This window comes from Protomyctophum parallelum (genome assembly GCF_964188405.1).
Source record: "Protomyctophum parallelum genome assembly, chromosome: 3".
Taxonomy (NCBI): Eukaryota; Metazoa; Chordata; class Actinopteri; order Myctophiformes; family Myctophidae; genus Protomyctophum; species Protomyctophum parallelum.
This window is the reverse complement of record NC_139698.1, coordinates 33,476,874-33,495,205: the sequence shown is the minus strand read 5'-3', so window position 1 is coordinate 33,495,205 and position 18,332 is coordinate 33,476,874. Positions and strand designations below refer to the sequence as shown.

The 18,332-nt window shown below is 42.2% G+C and overlaps 2 protein-coding genes across 3 annotated transcripts in view; one reads left to right on the top strand and one right to left on the bottom strand.

The window, feature by feature from the left end:
- snrka (SNF related kinase a) overlaps positions 1-5,029 on the bottom strand; it is a 51,163-nt gene extending 46,134 nt beyond the window's left edge. Inside the window, exons 1-2 of the mRNA XM_083762279.1 lie at positions 4,770-5,029; positions 3,165-3,872 (exon numbers count right to left, since the gene is read on the bottom strand). Coding sequence (XP_083618405.1) covers positions 3,165-3,753 — 589 coding nt within the window. The 5' untranslated portion in view covers positions 3,754-3,872; positions 4,770-5,029. The remainder of the gene's footprint in view (positions 1-3,164; positions 3,873-4,769) is intronic.
- Positions 5,030-6,139: 1,110 nt separating this feature from the next.
- On the top strand, positions 6,140-16,858 carry pomgnt2 (protein O-linked mannose N-acetylglucosaminyltransferase 2 (beta 1,4-)). Of its 2 annotated transcripts, none has more exons than XM_083760701.1 (2): positions 6,140-6,465; positions 14,896-16,858. In XM_083760701.1, exon 2 carries the CDS (start codon positions 14,981-14,983, stop codon positions 16,766-16,768), a length of 1,788 nt encoding a protein of 595 aa, XP_083616827.1. In that variant the 5' UTR covers positions 6,140-6,465; positions 14,896-14,980; the 3' UTR covers positions 16,769-16,858. The 2 variants fall into 2 exon arrangements, with proteins under 2 accessions (XP_083616827.1, XP_083616828.1); XM_083760702.1 differs by having other exon boundaries at positions 14,757-16,858.
- The last annotated feature ends 1,474 nt before the right edge of the window (positions 16,859-18,332 follow it).

Sequence of the window (18,332 nt, the reverse complement as noted above, 5' to 3'; positions counted from 1 at the left end):
CCTTGAGGCTGAGTTGAAATTGTTCATGTGGCATTTCGTCCTCGGCCTAGTGGGAATGTGCGTGCACAATTTCACGGAAATCACGCGATGTGTTCATGATTTGCAGCATTTTGTTTGAAACTGAGCACTCCTGTGAACTTTGGAAGCCAATCTTAACCAATCAGGATGGAGTCTGAGAAATCTGAAAGACCCGTTTCGTTGAATGGCTCTAGAGAGACTGTGTACTAATTTGCGTGATGTTTGGACAAAATCTGTAGGTGTACTGTGAAAAAACTTGTTTTGCACAAAGCGGCCTCCTGGTGGCGCTATAACAGGCCGTTCTGGAAAGTTTGGGGCAGAGGTTCATCGTTGGCATCCAGGGAGTGTGTGTGCAAAATGTGGCATCGACCGGGTTAACGGTGGCCGAGATTAGCTGTTCACGGACACACGGACACACACACGGACGGACGGACGGACGGACGGACACACGGACGGACGAAGTGCAAAACATACTCTCCCCACATGCCTTCGGCCTGGTGGAGACAATTACTACTAGTACATATGCGGGGGTGTACAAGTGTTTGTGATACAAGCCAATGAGTGACCACAGGTTCCTCTTTGCCCAAGTCATCCCTCCCAAAGGTTGTGAGAACCACAACAAAAATTGAGGAAGCAAATAGTACTATATCGATACAATTCCAGCCTATTCTCTAAATGAGTGATCTTGTGAGTGCCAAAATACGAATTTCAGACCTGAGTGAACAAATACACAGGTTCCAAATTGGGCTGCAGCTGTCTTCATGGGACTTAACTGATGGGAAACATCGTATCAGTCACAGGCTAACAGCAAGGCATAAATCAGTCTGTCTGCATTTTGTCAGTCCTCATAGAAAAATCAATGAGCCAGTTAATTTAGTGCAATGGAACACCTCTGGACAATGACACTAGTGGAAGTGACCTTGTAACAGTCTGTAGTTGCTCGCTCTATGATTAGTGTCAAGCTCAGTTAAAAGCATGCTGCAACAGCAAAGCCAGGACATACACCTACACTGAAAGGAGGCCCAACTCAGCTTACTCTGTTCCACTTACACCATATGCATGATAAAGTTGCATCCAAGTAGCTATATGGCAGCCAAAGATATGTCAACAACTCAATGTATGACACAATCAACATGTCTTTGTCCAAGCACCTTAAAATTAACAAAACAAAACATATATTATATAAGACTAAAGACTAAACGGTATGCTCATGCTGTGTTAATTCCTAAGCAAATCTCTTCTGATTACAACCCAGCTCAAAACACAGGTTCATAACTGGCAACTTCAAATATTGAACAAACTATGGAGTAGGGCTGACCTTCGATTACGTTTTTGATGATCGACGCTTCAATATAAATTTGTTTCGATCATCGACGCTTCGAAACCCAACGGGGGGGGGGGTGCGATGCGAGGTGCGCGATGCGAGGCGCGCACCTTAAACAATAGCGGAGAGAAAGGCATGCTTGGATTGGTCTCATTTATTTAAAACGATAAGCATTGAAGCAACAACTGTTGCAGCCTTCATGAAAGCAGTGACGCACAAATAATTAGGCTTAATAAAACATCCGACCGTAACAAGTCAACTGCCTGACACAGGCATTACCTCTCAAAAAAAGATTATATAGCCTATAATCCAGAAAATGTAGGGATTTAGCTTCTCTTCCGATTGAAACTCAGATGTGAAAACACCAAAAAAAGCACCAGTCCTGGTAGCCCTGGTCCAAGGCTTACAGCGAGCCTCTCTCTGACGCCTTGTGGAAGTACCTTCCACAGCCCTCTGGTCATATTTCCACTCCCGTGCGCTGTTTTTCTAATACCAGCAAATAAACAAAACGACGAAACCACTCACCGAAACAAAGCCTGCTAGACCTTGGTAAAAGTCTATTCTCGAACCTGGGAAGCGTCTCAGGTCCCCAGTTTCTCTCTAAAATGCACTTTGTGCCATTTTAATAACGCAATGTACCCTGAATTTAACTGCGTAACGCTATCCTACACTCGCGAACCGCCAGTAATGTGATCCTGGCGGTTCGCGAGTGTAGGATAGCGGTACCGTCCTTAAATTCGGGGTACATTGCGTTATTAAAATGGCACAAAGTGCATTTTAGAGAGATACTGGGGTCCTGAGACGCTTCCCAGGTTCGAGAATAGACTTTTACCAAGGTCTAGCAGGCTTTGTTTCGGTGAGTGGTTTCGTAGTTTTGTTTATTTGCTGGCATTAGAAAAACAGCGCACGGGAGTGGAAATATGACCAGAGGGCTGTGGAAGGTACTTCCACAAGGCGTCAGAGAGAGGCTCGCTGTAAGCCTTGGACCAGGGCTACAGTCCTGGAGCTCCAGGCGCGCTAATTTGCGCCGCGGTCTACGCCGCTCTCAGACCCTTCCGACGAGGCTCTTTCTTGGGGTAGAAAAGTGTGGATGACCGCGGCTCAAATTAGCGCGCCTGGAATTCCCTCGGAGCCCAGGAGGTCAAGGGCTTTTCCCCCTGTCCCATCCCGTATGTGATACGCCAATTTCTTGTCACATAGTTGACACTGTACACCACTTGTTCTTTGTTCTCCTTGCATATTCTAAAATGCAACCACACTTTAGATTTTCTTTGCGGCGGCATGACTGCAGGCTGCTGTGTTGACTTCCTTCCTTGTTGTTACCACCACGAGTGAAGGGGAGAGGGGAGGAGGCGTTGCGGTGCTGCGAGGCGCGAGCATGGCTCGCGGACCAAATGGGGCCGTCTCGCGGACCAAAAGCGGCCGCTTTTTTTTTTATGACTATTTGATTCAAAATTTAAAAATCGATTCCCGTGCGTATCGATTGAACATCGATTAATCGATTTCATTAAGTGGACTGGATATGGAGTACGTCCTCAAAGTTCCACTTTTTTTTCCAGCACTGAATTACATTAAGGGTACATTTTGTAAGTGTACAACAACAACCTCATACATTCATATTTTTCAACATCATTAAGCTCTAACCACACCAGACGGTCTCCATGCAACTCCATGCAACTTGCAACCATTATTCCCAACGGCAGTTGGATTGGTGTGGTTCGTTTTGTTGCAAATTGCAAGGAGTTGCGAGTAGTTGCAAGGAGTTGCAGCTGGTGTGGTTTGGACCTTATGGTCAGCCAAGATCTTGCAATCATTTGCTTACCCACAGCTGGAGCATCATACTCATCCCCCAGCAATATCTCTGGAGCCGAGTATGCGAGGGAACCACAGCTGGTCGTCAGCTTCTTCCCCGGCTGAAACTTGTTACTGAACCCGAAGTCAGTGAGCTTGACAAGTCCTTGTTTCTCAAAAAAGACCACATTCTCTGGCTTCAGGTCCCTGTGCACCACATGGAGCCGGTGACAGTAGGAGATGGCATGGACAATCTGGGCAAAGTACTTCTTAGCCAGCTCTTCATTCAGGCCCTCCTCGTGCTTCATGATGTAATCAAACATGTCTCCTCCGTCTCCCAGCTCCAGGATGAGGTAAAGCTTGTTCTGAGTGTCGATCACTTCATAGAGACGCACAATGTTAGGGTGCTGAACCAGCTTCATGCAGCGGACCTCCTGGAATAGGTGGCCAGTGGCCACTGTGTCCAACTTGGTCTTGTCAATCACTTTCACTGCCACTTTCTCCCCAGTGAAGACATGGCGCGCCAGCTTCACCACAGCAAAGTGACCACGGCCCAGTGTTTTGTCCAAGTCGTACAGGCCAGCGATCTTCCCATCATAGCCTCGTTTGAAGCCTGCCATTGCTGGGGATGGGGTGAGGGCAGTCCTCACTGAAGGGGCAGGTGGAGTGGCTGAGTCGTGTGAATCCAGCTTACTTCAGTTCATCGGAGACTGTAGGAGAAACCCATGGTGCCAGCTCCCTAAAACAAACAAGGAGAAATCTTAATTCAGCAATCTCTCAGCAACTGTTGATTGCCGCAGTTAACATGGAGGGGCGCATTATACTATTTTAGGACAATATATTATATCTAATGCCACACCCATGGGGAAAATGGGAAATATTATACCTTCATATATAAATATATTGTAATTATAGTGCTCACTCACTACCTGGCTGAACAAAACCCCAATGATATAAGGGCTGGCAGGTGGAGTGGAATGAATTAAATTCAATCCCTAACAGAAGAAAACTGAATACATTGATTTAAAAAGTACAAGCCGATCAGGATAAGGTCGGCTGTGAGGATATTCTGGCCACGCGCTGGCTTGTTTTGACAGGATGACGGTAGGACCCCCAACATCATGAGACATTGAGCTGCTGTCGGGCTTGCCTCATGTCATGCTGCTACGAGGGAGCCCTGTGTAAAGTTTTCATTTAGGCCAGTCAGCAGCAACCGAAATAGCAGAACTACAAGTCCACAAAGCGCGTTGTGAACTTGTAGATCGGCTATTTTCGGCGTGCGACACCACCGCCGTTCATCTTGGCTGCTTCAGACAGACGTCAGGCCCAGCGGCAGCAGGAGCACCTAAGCTAACGTAGTTCCCCCTTGTTGTTCATTGATTAATAAACGTTAGCCAATAGCCAACTACCTGATTGTGGAGTTGGCGTTGTGGGCTGTAAGAAATGCTCGTTCACAAAACCCACCAGTTATAGCCTCTATTTGAAGCAATCCTTAGAACACACGGCAGTTGCACGCTTTAAGCGCTGCTAGATAAGTACAGGTGCCACTGCTATGGAGCTACTAGCACCCATTGCTAAGCTGTAGTTAGCGTGTAGCATGCTAGCAGGCTAATAAGGTTACTACGGCTCGACTCACCACCCTCTCTCCAGCAAACATGAAGCCTTGTGGACCCTGCAGCTGCAGGTCTGCTTCGCTACTGCGGCTCGGTTCCGATCTTCCCCTTGTCTTGCTTCAGAGTGGAGCCTAAACTACTGCATCGGAGCAGTCAAATAATAAAGCCGATGCCCATTCGCGGGGAGCTATTCTATAATATGCCTACTGTGCCCACAGCAGTTGGGTTTCATCCGTGTAACAACAAGGCAAGCATTGCAAGACAAGTCGTATCCTATCCTCCTCCTCCCTCCAGCCTCAACGAACGGTTGAGCTGCTGAGGGCATCAGCAACCAACCGCATTCAGCTCTGACGTCAAATCAATTCAACTGTGAAAGGCTTGGGAAAGGTTGCCGGCTTGCCGCTACAGGAATAATAATCATCGTCATCATCGTCATCAACAACAACAACAACAACAACAACAATTTGCTTAATAAATAAATAAATAAAAGTTATAAAATAAAGGGATATTCACAAAAATATGTTTTCTTGACATTGAAAAAAGCTATTGGATAGCAGTGCTGTGACACGGTACTTTGGAAAAGGTCACACAACACATCTTGTTAATGGAAATAAAAAAGTGGCAAGATATGTTGGTAGACCTTTATAGGCTACAGATAAGATCATAGTTAGATCGGCTTGTAATGCTGTTCAAAATGGTCTGCAGTGTCACCTAGTGGCAGCGATAGCAAAATGCTGCAGAGAATCTCGGTTCTTTCTTTCTTTCTTTCTTTCTTTCTTTCTTTCTTTCTTTCTTTCTTTCTTTCTTTCTTTCTTTCTTTCTTTCTTTCATTCATTCATTCATTCATTCATTCTTTCTTGAATCTTTCTTTCTTTCTTTCAATTTAGACAAAACAAACTTTCTGTTCCACCCACTAGATGGCACAGTCGCATTGTGTTTGCCTGTACACTAAGTGTGCACTATTCACAGGATCACATTTTGGCTTTGTTTGAGGGCTGAAAGCTCGCTAATTGAAGTAATTAATTAATATTGTCTGGAGCCATGGCCCGTATCCGACTCCAGTAGTACAATACAATACAATAATAAAATGATCATTAATAAATAACCTAATAACGGAGAGTGTTGAGGGGGAGAGGAGAGGGGTGCAACATTACAATCGCTACAAGCAAGCATAGGCTACAATGAAGCCTGATTTACTTTTTCGTACAACGGTGTCGAGCGCCAAAATAGCGGATCTATAAGCTCCCAACGCGTTGCTAAGCGACGCGTCGTGAGCTTGTATATCGGCTGTTGGATAAATTAAGCCAAAAATACAACGCCGCCCGTAACCGTAACACATCGCGAGATTGCCGTGCGAGATTCGTCTTCCCAGTATGGAGACTAGAGTGTTGCAAAGTGGAGTCGGGTTTCTTCACGGAAGCTGCTCTGCTTTTAGAGGCTCTGCTGCCTATTTTGACAGCTAGGCTAGCTCGTAAACAATACCGACGTCCATGGCTATCTGTCCGAAAACTAATGAATGGATGCGCTGTTCTTTTGCGCACTAGTACCCGCATCGGCGGGTGTTGTCATCACCCGTGCCGCTTTATTAGGGTGCTTCTCTTGTTCTCCAGGGCTCCTCAGTCAGAATTGTCGTTTCTGCAACACCTATGAGATCCTGATGCTGCCAAGCTGAGCTAACGATTCAATTCCATTGAAAGACATTTCATTGAGACACCGTCGGTAAGAAAGATGCATGCATTTCACTTAATTGCCTGGTCATCATCTAAGAATCGTGGTCTGTACGTATTGTATCAGTACTGTTAACTTTTAGGCTATGCAAATTGGGTTTTGCCCTGCAGATGCAGTGATACATTCTATCAAAGCACATGCAGGCAAGCTACAATGTAACGTTTTGTATTCATCTCACTGTAAGGCATGGGGTGAACATGAACCGTAGAAACCTATAGGAATCAGGATCGATTGTGGGCTAAATACACATTTCAATTAATTATGCATGGTGCGACAGCACTTTCTCACTTCATCAGTCATGAAGTGTTACTTGTGCAATACCGTATACTTAAACAAATGCAACACACGCATTTGTTAGTAGTCCCATGCAGTCACAGCCTGTCCATGTCGGGTGTCTGTAGGCTATATCTTTAAAAAGTTACTTCCACAGCATGCCTGAGACCTTAAACTGGAGATAAGATGTCCATGCACGCTGTATTATGGGTCTAGGACTAGGTTATTACTATGTGTAGTAGGCTACGTTTTAAGTTATGATCTTGTAGTCTGTATATGTATATGTTCTTCTCTGTATAAGCAACTAAATCCTTTAAATGAGAATCATCACCAACACAGAAATAGACCATTTTTATTATAATTACCCGGACAACTCAAGGCAGTGAAATGAAGACTTGACCCACATGACAACCAAGGTTGTCACAATAAGTTGACACAATACTGAAAAATATGGGTACCACACAGATACCCAGCTGTCCATAGACAGCTGTTTTGATTTTCTCTTTGTGGTGTTAGTTTAAAATGAATGCTTTACATCTAAACCCCAAACTACAGGTTTTGTGTGACTTCAACTCTCAACAATTGCATATAAAGCACTGTTATATTTAACGTGTTCTACATGCAGTCATTTTTATTGTTTACAATACAAACAAACAGCCTTCCAGAAGTTTTGATGGGACTACCTCTACCATTTTTCACATGTCCAGTAAACATTACTGAATTATCTGAATAATATAAAATATCTGTTATTCTTAGCCTTGGAGTGTTAATTTAAAGAAATAAAGAAAATATAAAATAAATAATCCATCTTGACTGAGTAAATATTCCTAGAAACCTACATTCTCTAAAGATTTATTTAGTTCATAGTGCTAGCATACTCTGTATTGTGTTAAATCCACATAAGCCCTATTTTAATTGTATGAACTGTGTCATACAAAAATAGCCATAATGTGATGCGTTGTAAGTTTAGCTTGTTGGTGGATTATTTTTTACCATTGAGCTAATAGAGCTTACCTGCTTGCTCAGGGAATTGAATCTTGACCATCAGGTCAAAATTCATATCCTATATCTAGGTGAGACATGGCCATTGACATGATCTAAATGTCAGGGAGACAAAATACAACCACTACAGTTGTATTAAGTTATATTCTATTAACATACTCTACTATTCAAATTAAAAAGTTACATAGTGCTGTTTTGATATTCTGAAGATGATTATTATTATTATTATTATTATATATATATTTTTTAACCATTTGCCGATAATTACATACCCATAATAGGCCAGGTTGAAAGTGGTTAAATAATACCTTGACTAATAATACACTAATGTATTTATCTCACACATGGGAGAAAAAGAATGTCCACAACCTGATTACACTCTCTGGCTCAATTTTATATCATTGTTGACAACACCATCTTGTGTTCTTGAACAAGATCTCAGAACAAAGGTTTGCCTGACCAGTGTATTCTCTTGTCCTTTCAAACTATCATTCAAAGAACAATAAAGTTGCAATACTCCTGTTAGGATGATCTTACACACTCACAAGTAGGGATGTCCGGTATTATCGACCGATATTTGCATAAAATGTAATATCGGCAAATATCGTTATCCGTTCAAATGTATCTGTTTTAATTAATAAAAAAATCTCTAAAATTTATGATAATGTTTATTTTTGTTTGGAAAACCTTACATTTATGAGGCATCACAATAAAATTAGCCATAATGTGTTAATTCCACGACCGCATATATCAGTATATCGGACGGTTGATATCGGTATCAGAAAATCGGAGTTGGACAATATCGGGATATCTGATGTCGACAAAAAAGTCAATGCCGGACATCCCTACTCACAAGCTTGAGATAGGAATAATTATAACCTTTTTTAGTAATGTAAGTAACTGAAAAGGAATTGCAACCAACAGAATATAGAATATCAGGAATAACCATGATTAAACGAGGTTAACCACTTAAATGAGGTTAACTGAATATATTCCCTGTCATTAAGGTTTAATTAGTTTATTGCACCAACATCCCCCATCTAGGGACCACAGATGAAAATAAGCTTGTAGCTATATCTCGTGCAATACATTTACAGTAGTGTACATTGTTCCTGTCAAATAAACAAGTGAGGGGGGGGGGGGGGGTGGGAACATAATATGCTCCCACTAACTCCATACAAATTTAGATTAATCTATTCAGAAACCTTAACAAACATACATTTTATGTCAACAGCGTTTATTTAGAATAGTGATTAAGTATAGCTCGTTTAAGTCCATGCATCTCATATCATCAGTTGGCTGCTTACACATTAGGGAATAGGGAAGCATTGGTTTTTATCTAGTTTTGTTTAATGCCCTTAACCACGTTCTTTCAATCCAATCCACTTTATTTATAGAGCACATTTAAAACAACAATGTTGAACCAATGTGCTTATTACAAGTATTATGGTGCTGTAACACCCATGTAAATAATGTAATGTAATACTTCACATTGGAGGCCATAAGATAAATAGAATGTCTTTTATATAGGGACGCACAATTAAACTGATTGGTCCTCTCCTTTTTTCCATCTAAACCAAATCTCTGAAAATAGCCGATCTACAAGTTCACAATGTGTTGTGTTGCGAACTTGCGATGCATTGGAGCTTGTATATCTGCTGTTTTCACCAAATGTTTAGACCTAACCCAGATTATAGGGACAGTATAGGGCTCATGTCATTCATACCTGTTCATGCTTTAAATCAATAGTATTCTTCTATTTAACTCAGTTTGTGGGATAATCTGTGCTGTCATGGGGCAGGCCTAAAGTGCTGTACTGCAGCATTTTTTTAGAGGATGTCCTTCCCACTTGATTCCTCTGTCTTTGTCTGACACATGCCCAGACCCAAGCGAGTGAATGCTTGCGTGCACGTGCGTGTGTGAGCGTGTGCGCGCGCACACACACACACACACACACACACACACACTGAAAAAAACCAGTCCCCTGTTATTCATATGATGACCCCTGGGATGGAATAACTGTACAGTGAGGAGCCGTGTACTGTCCTGATAACTGCTCATGTAATGTATTGTATTAGATTCATGGGCTCCTAGGGGGACACTGTTACTGATTATATAGAAAATGACTAAACCTTATTAATCATATGAAACTCTAGCTTCCTTATTCTGGGGTGAACATTATGATGAAGGCAGATATTCAAGCCACGTGTCACAACAAGACGACACATTGTAATGAAGAGATTTGGTATAAACGGGTAAAATGAGCATACCAAGTATTGAACCCTGGGGGACCCTGTCCTTGGTCAACGAAGTATAGGGTTTTAAGTGGTTAATCAGTAGTCCGTCATCAATCAATAATTCAGTCACGTTTGGCAGTAGCCAGATATCATACTCGGACATAAAATATATACCATTGGCAAAGATTTTCAGACTCTTCCTGCCACTGATAATGAAACAACCATCTTATTTGGGCGCCTGGGTACCTCTGTCTGTCTATCTTCCTGTCTGCTGTTCAAATCGCTTTGAGCAAGCGTGAGAGAATGTGTACGTGCATTTTCTTTGTAACGGATAGATAATGGCTCCTAGGCTTGAATTTCTCCCAGCATCATCCTGAGTCGAAAGTAACTTGAATATGACCTGACAGCCCACATTTAGGTCAAGAATAAAGATGACAGCAAATAAGAACACCTCATAAGGGCCAAAGCAGATAGGCAATCAGGTGGCCAAAGGGAACCAGAGATGGAGCAGAGAAAGTGAGAAGTATTTGTATTTTAATTTTGGATATTGAAGGATCTGCAAGGTGATCATAGCAAAGGAGGGAAATGGATTGCAATAGGTAAAGAAGAGATGAGCTCCAACTGATCAGAGATCAAGCAAAGATGAACAACGCGGACAGGATGAACAGTAACCGTGCCACGTACAGCCTGTGGCCGTTCCCTGTCCTTAGCCTTGGCTTTCCAGGAATCTTATTAAAATGCATTAGACACTCCAGGCTGCCCAGACTGCCTTCCCCCACATCATTGGGGTGCTTATCTCTAGAGCAAACAGACATGCTAAATAGTAACACTAGTAAAGCTAGTGCTGAAGCGTCAGCCTACAGTAGGAGGAAGCAAAGAGACTGATTGACAGGTGGTCGAGGGAAACTGAGACCCATCAGGACTTTCATATTCTGAGAGTGAAATTAAATTTACATATGATTTGCAAAGCGCAGTTTTGTGAACAATTTCTTCCAAGGTTTATAATCTGGAGAACTATGGTGGTAATCTGTGATTTGAGAGCTTCTTTTATTGGCATTAAATTGGATAGGGATTTAGTACTTTGTAGGATTTTAGAGTGATTTTAGAGTGAAGTTTGCATCTAAAGATTGAAATGCTGAAACTGTAACATACAAACATTTCAAAGGTATGATTACATGTATGTACCATGGATGGATGGATGGATGGATGGATAGATAGATAAGATGAAATACTTCAAACTTTGAGTTAAAACTCACGGAACAGTGTTAATGTTTCAAAACACTTTATACAATTTATACTTATTGAGGAAATGGAAATTATGTGTGGCCTATTTGAATACCTTTATTGTTCTATACTTGGAAATCCATCCATAGAGACCATTGTACAATAATGTTCTGCATTTAGAGCCTTGAGGAGTACAGACCCTGGCAATATCTTCCCTTTAGCAAAGCTGTTTTAATTTATCTTAGCCTCTGAGAGAGTTCCCAGCAATAAAGGAAGACATATTCTGTTAATCATATTTAGTTTATGTTGTAATGTCTTAACATCCATTGCTTTTGAGAGGTCTTTCCCATATAAACAGGCAGTTGATAATTCAGTTTAGCATTTAAACACCAACCAATCCAGAGCGCTACATAAGGAGAACACATTCATTTATTGGTCCATTCATTTCTATATTATCTGTTTATCCTTTGACTATGCTGTACACATACATTATTATAGCTCATGTAAATATTTGCCTAATGGAATATTATTATGAGAGTCAGGCTAATACTGAACTATGTTATTGTGATGCTGCCAAAGAAGATAGATCGTTAGATTGCCTTGGCGTCTGGTGGTTTCAGTAAAGCAGATAGCAAACATCATGTGAGCAAGGTCTTACTAGGTCATCTCAGATGCCTGTAGGGCTATGCCAGTCCCATTTTTGGGATTTATTTAATTTTCCGCTACTACCCGGGAATACAAAAACTGTTATTATCGTAAAAATAAAGGATATTAAAAATGTATAAATGAGAAATAAGGATGGACTATTAAAAAGAAATCCTTCTTCCAAGGCACACTGGCATAGGTTATTTGATGTTATGTTATATAAATACACTGCACTTTATCAGATCTTACTGTATATTACTACCAACTATTCACTGATGGCGGCAAATCATCACCTTTACTTAGAATGACCTCAGATTACAATTGAGGGGCAGGCCCTCATTTTCAATGTAGCCGAGATACATGCAATGGTAAAGGTACTTGGGAACTCGGGAGAGACTTGCTGAATACAGATGCAAAGAAAACAGAACAGAGAAACAGTCAGTGGGCATTCTGGGCAAGATAATGCCATACAGACACAGAAATCCTACTGTGTGTGTGTGTGCGTGTGCGTGTGCGTGTGCGTGTGTATCTGTCCTTCTGTCCATCTCCTTGGCCAACACGCACAGGACTTCTGGAATATAAATGTGAATATTCCCCATAGTCTAAGACGAAGTCATAATCTTTTTATTACATTTGGAACCTTTGTGACCTTTTCCTAATTTGAACATTTTCATTCTCAGGGAATATATTGGTTTACTCCTTTTACGTTACAAATGATAAACAAACAAAATGATAGTTTGTCTTGATGGTCAGGTAACCAATTATCAGCTGCAAAACACACGTCACACACATGCATATTTGCTTTAAGTATAATGTGATTGTGGGTGATATAATTAGCAATTTTCAAGCTTTTCTTAATTCTTTTTAGATGACAATATAATCCTTTAACCTATTCCACGTATAATTTTAATAATAATAATAATAATTTTAATAATCTGATGTATGATGGTCTTTGCCTACTAACTCTAACTTTCCGTGTAGCAGCTTTGACATTTTGAAGCTCTTGGTTTCCCTCTAGCTGGCATAAATGGTATGGGGTAAAGACATGTGCATGATGTACCCTGGGGGTCCCAGTGTGCAGCAAGGAGATTAAGAATCCCCACTAGTTTTAGGAGACCAGTGTTGCCCTTGTCTTTGTGCATTGGAGGACATGCTTAATCTCACACTGTTTGCATGCATTCTGGGTGCTGTGTTTGCACCAAGGTTATGTACTGTAGTAGCATACAGTGCTCGTATTTGCTCACAATCTTCCTTGGTAGGAAATGACAGACTGTGTTAGTGATGTGTACCTCATGGGGAGATGAATGATGGATATACTTTTAGCATAGGAAAAAATTAAATGAAAAGCTTACTACAGTACTCATGAAAGGATATTTCTGATCTATTGTTTTCATGCTATGACGGTATCGAAACAGTTAACCATTATACAGTCACTATGTCTGCTCCTATTTTTCTTAGCCATACAGTGCAACTTCGGACATCTGCCAATTGTCACACAGTATGTTATGCTACAGAAAGGATGGAAAACTCAAATTAATTTATTTTATATAAGCAGAAGCCATGTCACGTTACACAGAAGCAAAGCGCTCCATTCAACACTGTCATTCAACATTGGCTATTTTAGTATTCCTCCTCACAATATTGAAATAGTGAAGGTGAAAAATATTGTCATTTTTAAGTAGAAGAGTCACCTGTCTGTGGCTGTGTGCATACATGTAGTCATTTAGAAGAAAACAATTAGGCTATAAAGCAGGTAAGGTAATACTTCTACCGTAATTATCCTCCTACTGTATGCAAGACAGGGTTGAGCCTGTGTTCATAGTGGTCGTGCTTCTGTGAATATCTACTGTAATCTGTATTGTTCTCTGCCCACTGCAGAGTTTGATCACAGAAAGTGACCCTGCTACCAGCAACAAATTGTGCTTGTTGGGCTGCCAGAAATCGCCCCAGGCTTTTTTTAAAGGCAGAAAAAAGATGGCAAGATGAATGGCATGCATCCTATATGGGGCGTAAATCAATTTGCAAGCTTGTGTCTTCTTTCTGCCAAGCTAACCTTAGACAAAAAAGGAAAAACAACACATTTTGGTTTGTTTGGCCTGACTTAATTTAGTTTTGATAGCCAACATCAGCTAAAAGAAAGGGTTTACATCACATTTTGTACAACAATAGAACAAAACCCAAAACGGACTGGAGATCTTGAGTGTCTGTCTAGTTGTGTGTGCAGTGTTGTTATGCTGGGCCCATTAAGTATTCCTTTTAAATCATATTGTTAAAATTTGTATCTTGCAGGCTTTAGGGCCAACAATAAGAGTGAAACTTGAGTCCATCCCTTCCTGTGGAAATCTTGGTTTCAAGTGGGTGAAGTAATGTTCAGATGGATTATATTAGCTTGCCAGTAGCCTAGTCTTCACTGGAAGGCAGCTGCTGGCTGCTAGGTTGTGGATTGATTTAGAGTCTCTCCATGACTCACTTGTTCTCTCAATATGCAGATGAGTAGACTTGAGAGCAATGCTCCTTTTCGTTCCCCATTCCTCCTCACAATGTAATTTGTCTTGACACGAGGGAGGAGGGGGAATGCAAGGTTAAGAAAATATCCTGTTTATTCAACAAGATAAACAGTGACTTTTACTGAAGGCCTCTGAAGGACTCTGAGACATGCCCTGATTAATCATAGGATTGTATAGGTTACATCAATAGCACTGCAGGTGTTTAAGATTAAGTTTGTGGCTATTGCAGGACTTCATTAGGCCCAGCGTTCTCTCATGACCGGTCTGTTGGCTTTGGCATAAGGTTGATATGTTGTGATATTGACTGTATTTTGGTTAGCTATACTGTATTGGTTTAGTCTTAAATTTCAATTAATCTTCTCTTTCCCCCCTTTTTTCTACATCACTCCATCAGTTCCACCTCCTCCCCTCTTTGCCCTCTCCTCTCCCTTGGCCCACACTCTACTTTCTCCTCCACCCTCTCTTTTCTCCTTTTCCGCACTTTCGGCCCCTCCTACGTTCATCTCTCTTTCTCCCCCACCCCTGTCTTCCAGTTGTGGCGTGGCGACGGATGTCTCGTCGCCTGTCCCCGAGGTTGGATGTTGGTTGGAGCCGGGGGACACGGCCTCAGCAGCAGTGATGCGCGCGTCGGTGGTGGGCTGCAGAATGACCATTGGGGGTCTCCTCAACGGGCTGCTGGTGTCGGTGGTCGCCGCACTGCTCTGGAAGTACTCTGCCCTGAGCGAGCATGCGGCCTTGCTGGAGGAAGAGCTTCACCTAACACAGCAGTCCCAGGAGCTCTCACAGGCCCGCATAGACTACCATGTGGCCCTCCTGGCGCTCCAGGAGCATGGCACCCGCATGGTCTGCACCGGTAAAATGCACACAGATCGCATCTGCCGCTTTGACTACCTCTGCTACTGCTCCGAGGCTGAGGAGTTTGTCTTCTTCCACTCAAATTCCTCCGTCATGTTGCCCAACCTCGGACCCAGGCGCTTCCAGCCTGCCCTGCTGGACCTGTCCTCTGTAGAGGACCACAACACGCAGTACTTCAACTTCCTGGAGCTCCCTGCCGCTGCTCTGAAGTTTATGCCTAAACCAGTGTTTGTGCCGGATGTCACGCTGATTCTAAACCGGTTTAAACCAGACAACCTGATGCACGTCTTCCACGATGACTTGCTCCCCGCCTTCTATACCATGAAGCAGTACTCTGACTTGGACGACGAGGCTCGCCTGGTCTTCATGGAGGGCTGGGGCGAGGGTCCGCACTTTGACCTCTACCGGCTTCTCAGCAGCAAGCAGCCACTCCTCAAGGAGCAGCTCAGGAACTTTGGCAAGCTGATGTGCTTCACCAAGTCGTATGTCGGGCTGTCCAAAATGACCACCTGGTACCAGTACGGCTTTGTCCAGCCACAGGGCCCCAAGGCTAATATCCTGGTCTCAGGGAATGAGATCCGACAGTTTGCTAAGGCTATGATGGAGAGGATGAACATCACCCGGGTGGAGAAAGATGGAGGGAGTACTGAAGAGGAGAAGGATGAGTACATCGTAGTGTTCAGTCGTTCAACGACGAGACTCATTCTCAACGAAGCAGAACTGATTATGGCACTGTCCCAGGAGTTTCAGATGAGGGTGGTCACTGTGTCCCTTGAAGAGCAATCTTTCCCCAGTATAGTCCAGCTTATCAGTGGTGCCTCAATGTTGGTCAGTATGCATGGGGCTCAGCTTGTCACCTCACTCTTCCTCCCCAGAGGAGCTGTGGTGGTGGAACTCTTTCCTTATGCTGTGAACCCAGAACAGTACACCCCTTATAAAACCCTCGCCTCCTTACCGGGGATGGACCTGCAGTATGTGTCCTGGAGGAATACGATTGAGGAAAACACCATCACCCACCCAGATAGATCCTGGGACCAAGGAGGCATCGCCCACCTGGAAAAGGACGAGCAAGAGCGAATCCTTGCCAGCAAGGATGTTCCGCGGCACCTGTGCTGCCACAACCCAGAATGGTTCTTCCGAATCTACCAGGACACTCTGGTGGACATCCCCTCATTTCTGGAGGTTCTCAAAGATGGCCTGAAGATCACCAGACCAAGCTTAAAAAAGGCCAAGCCGGCTAGCACAGTACATCCAGGCCGGGTCAGGGAAGCACAGTGTCAAACCTCAGTCCAAGCCACCAACGAAGCTAAACTCACGGTCTCCTGGCAGATCCCATGGAACCTGAAATACCTGAAGGTGAGAGAGGTGAAGTACGAGGTGTGGATCCAGGAACAGGGAGAAAACACCTACATGCCTTACATCCTACCCCAGCAGAACTACACCTTCTCAGAGAATATCAAGCCCTTCACCACCTACCTAGTCTGGGTCAGGTGTATCTTCAACAAGAATCTTCTGGGACCCTTTGCAGATGTTCTCATGTGCAGGACCTAGACAGATCTCATAACCTCTGAACTGGACATTGTACTGTTTCATACATAATGTTTGGGTAATGCTTGTTTCAGACAATCAGAGTGGTAACTTTAGTATATAATATGACGTCACAAAACGAAGGCACAGAAGAAGATGAGTACGTGTGACTCCACTATTGACAAAGACCTAAACCACGAGGACTGAACTACATTAAATCCAAGGAAATGGATTATGAAAGTGTAATGTAGAATATAGCCTATCTTCTGTGAAATTGAAGAACGTTATTAATTAAAAAAAGGCTCAAGATTATAGAACTCAAATCAACAGGTTTATCTTTGAAATAATCATATTAATTTGTTTTGTTACTAGTCAAAGCCTGATCCTTTCAATATTTCCATTGTATGCTTTTCTGTGGAGCACAAGTAATAAGTATGAATTCAGTTTTGCAGGGTTTTATGTGTGCATTTTCGGTCTTAAGCAATTCTACTGTGTGAGTGAGACCTCTTTGGCTTTGTTTATTTATTGATTTTTTTGAAAGTTACATTATTATTCACAGAATTCTGCCAAAACCAAAGTGAATTTCAAAATAATATCAGCCAATATTATTCTAAGTCATTCATGCTGAGATTTTTTCTTGTATCATGCATTTCTCTGTGTATGCTTCTAACCATTTGAGTTTCATAAAATGTAATATAAAAAATGGAGCAAATGGAAAGTTTATACATTTTCTGAAGAATTATTTGTGGATGTTACAGTACAAACGTTTCCAAGGCCGGAAATTAAATTGTTTTAAATATTATGTACTGTTCTTTAATGACACTGGATTTGAGTAGTTCTCTGTTTTGTAATGAATGCAGAGAGACACAGTACTCTGTGTTGCTCAAAGACATGCAATTAAATAACTCTACAAATAAACTAGAATTCATACTGGCTAATTGGCACTAATTGTGCTGTTAATTACATTTTCTACACAATCTATTAAATCGAGGATAAATAGCCTTTTGGCTTTTTCTTATTTCTTTGGAGTGATAGAAGTAATCTTATACTCCCGGCGCTTAATTACTTGCACAAGCAGAGAGTGCAAGTAATGTTATCAGTCAGGTGCTACTATGAGCATATGACGTGATGAATATATGTACCAATGCCAGGGTATAATTGGTTATCGATGGTGACGTAACGATGACATGTTTCAGTGTTGGCCGGGTGGACTAAAGCTAATGCCCCTATGTATACATGTATGTAATCTGACACCACTGCCATGACAGGCATAAGTAATCATTACTGTACTTCAAAATACTACTTTCTTTCCTCCAAAAGCAAGGTACGTAGCAAATAGCTAAACCTAATAATTCAATATTGCAAACGTTCCTTCACAGAGAAGAGCGGTCTTCAGTACTTGCACGCTCTGCTTGTTTGCAGTTATACATATTATTTGTAAAGCACATTTGAATTGACAGTTCTTACCCAGTACTTTATACAGCACATTATGAATAATTGCTAAACTACAGCATAGTCCCTCTTCCTAGTCTAACAGTTTTTCCCCCTGTATATGTCGAATCAAACAAGCTGTTTAATTTCACTGCCT

Coding starts and splice junctions, on each gene's coding strand:
- pomgnt2 (XM_083760701.1), top strand. CDS start 14,981: ATGCGCGCGTCGGTGGTGGGCTGCAGAATGACCATTGGGGGTCTCCTC.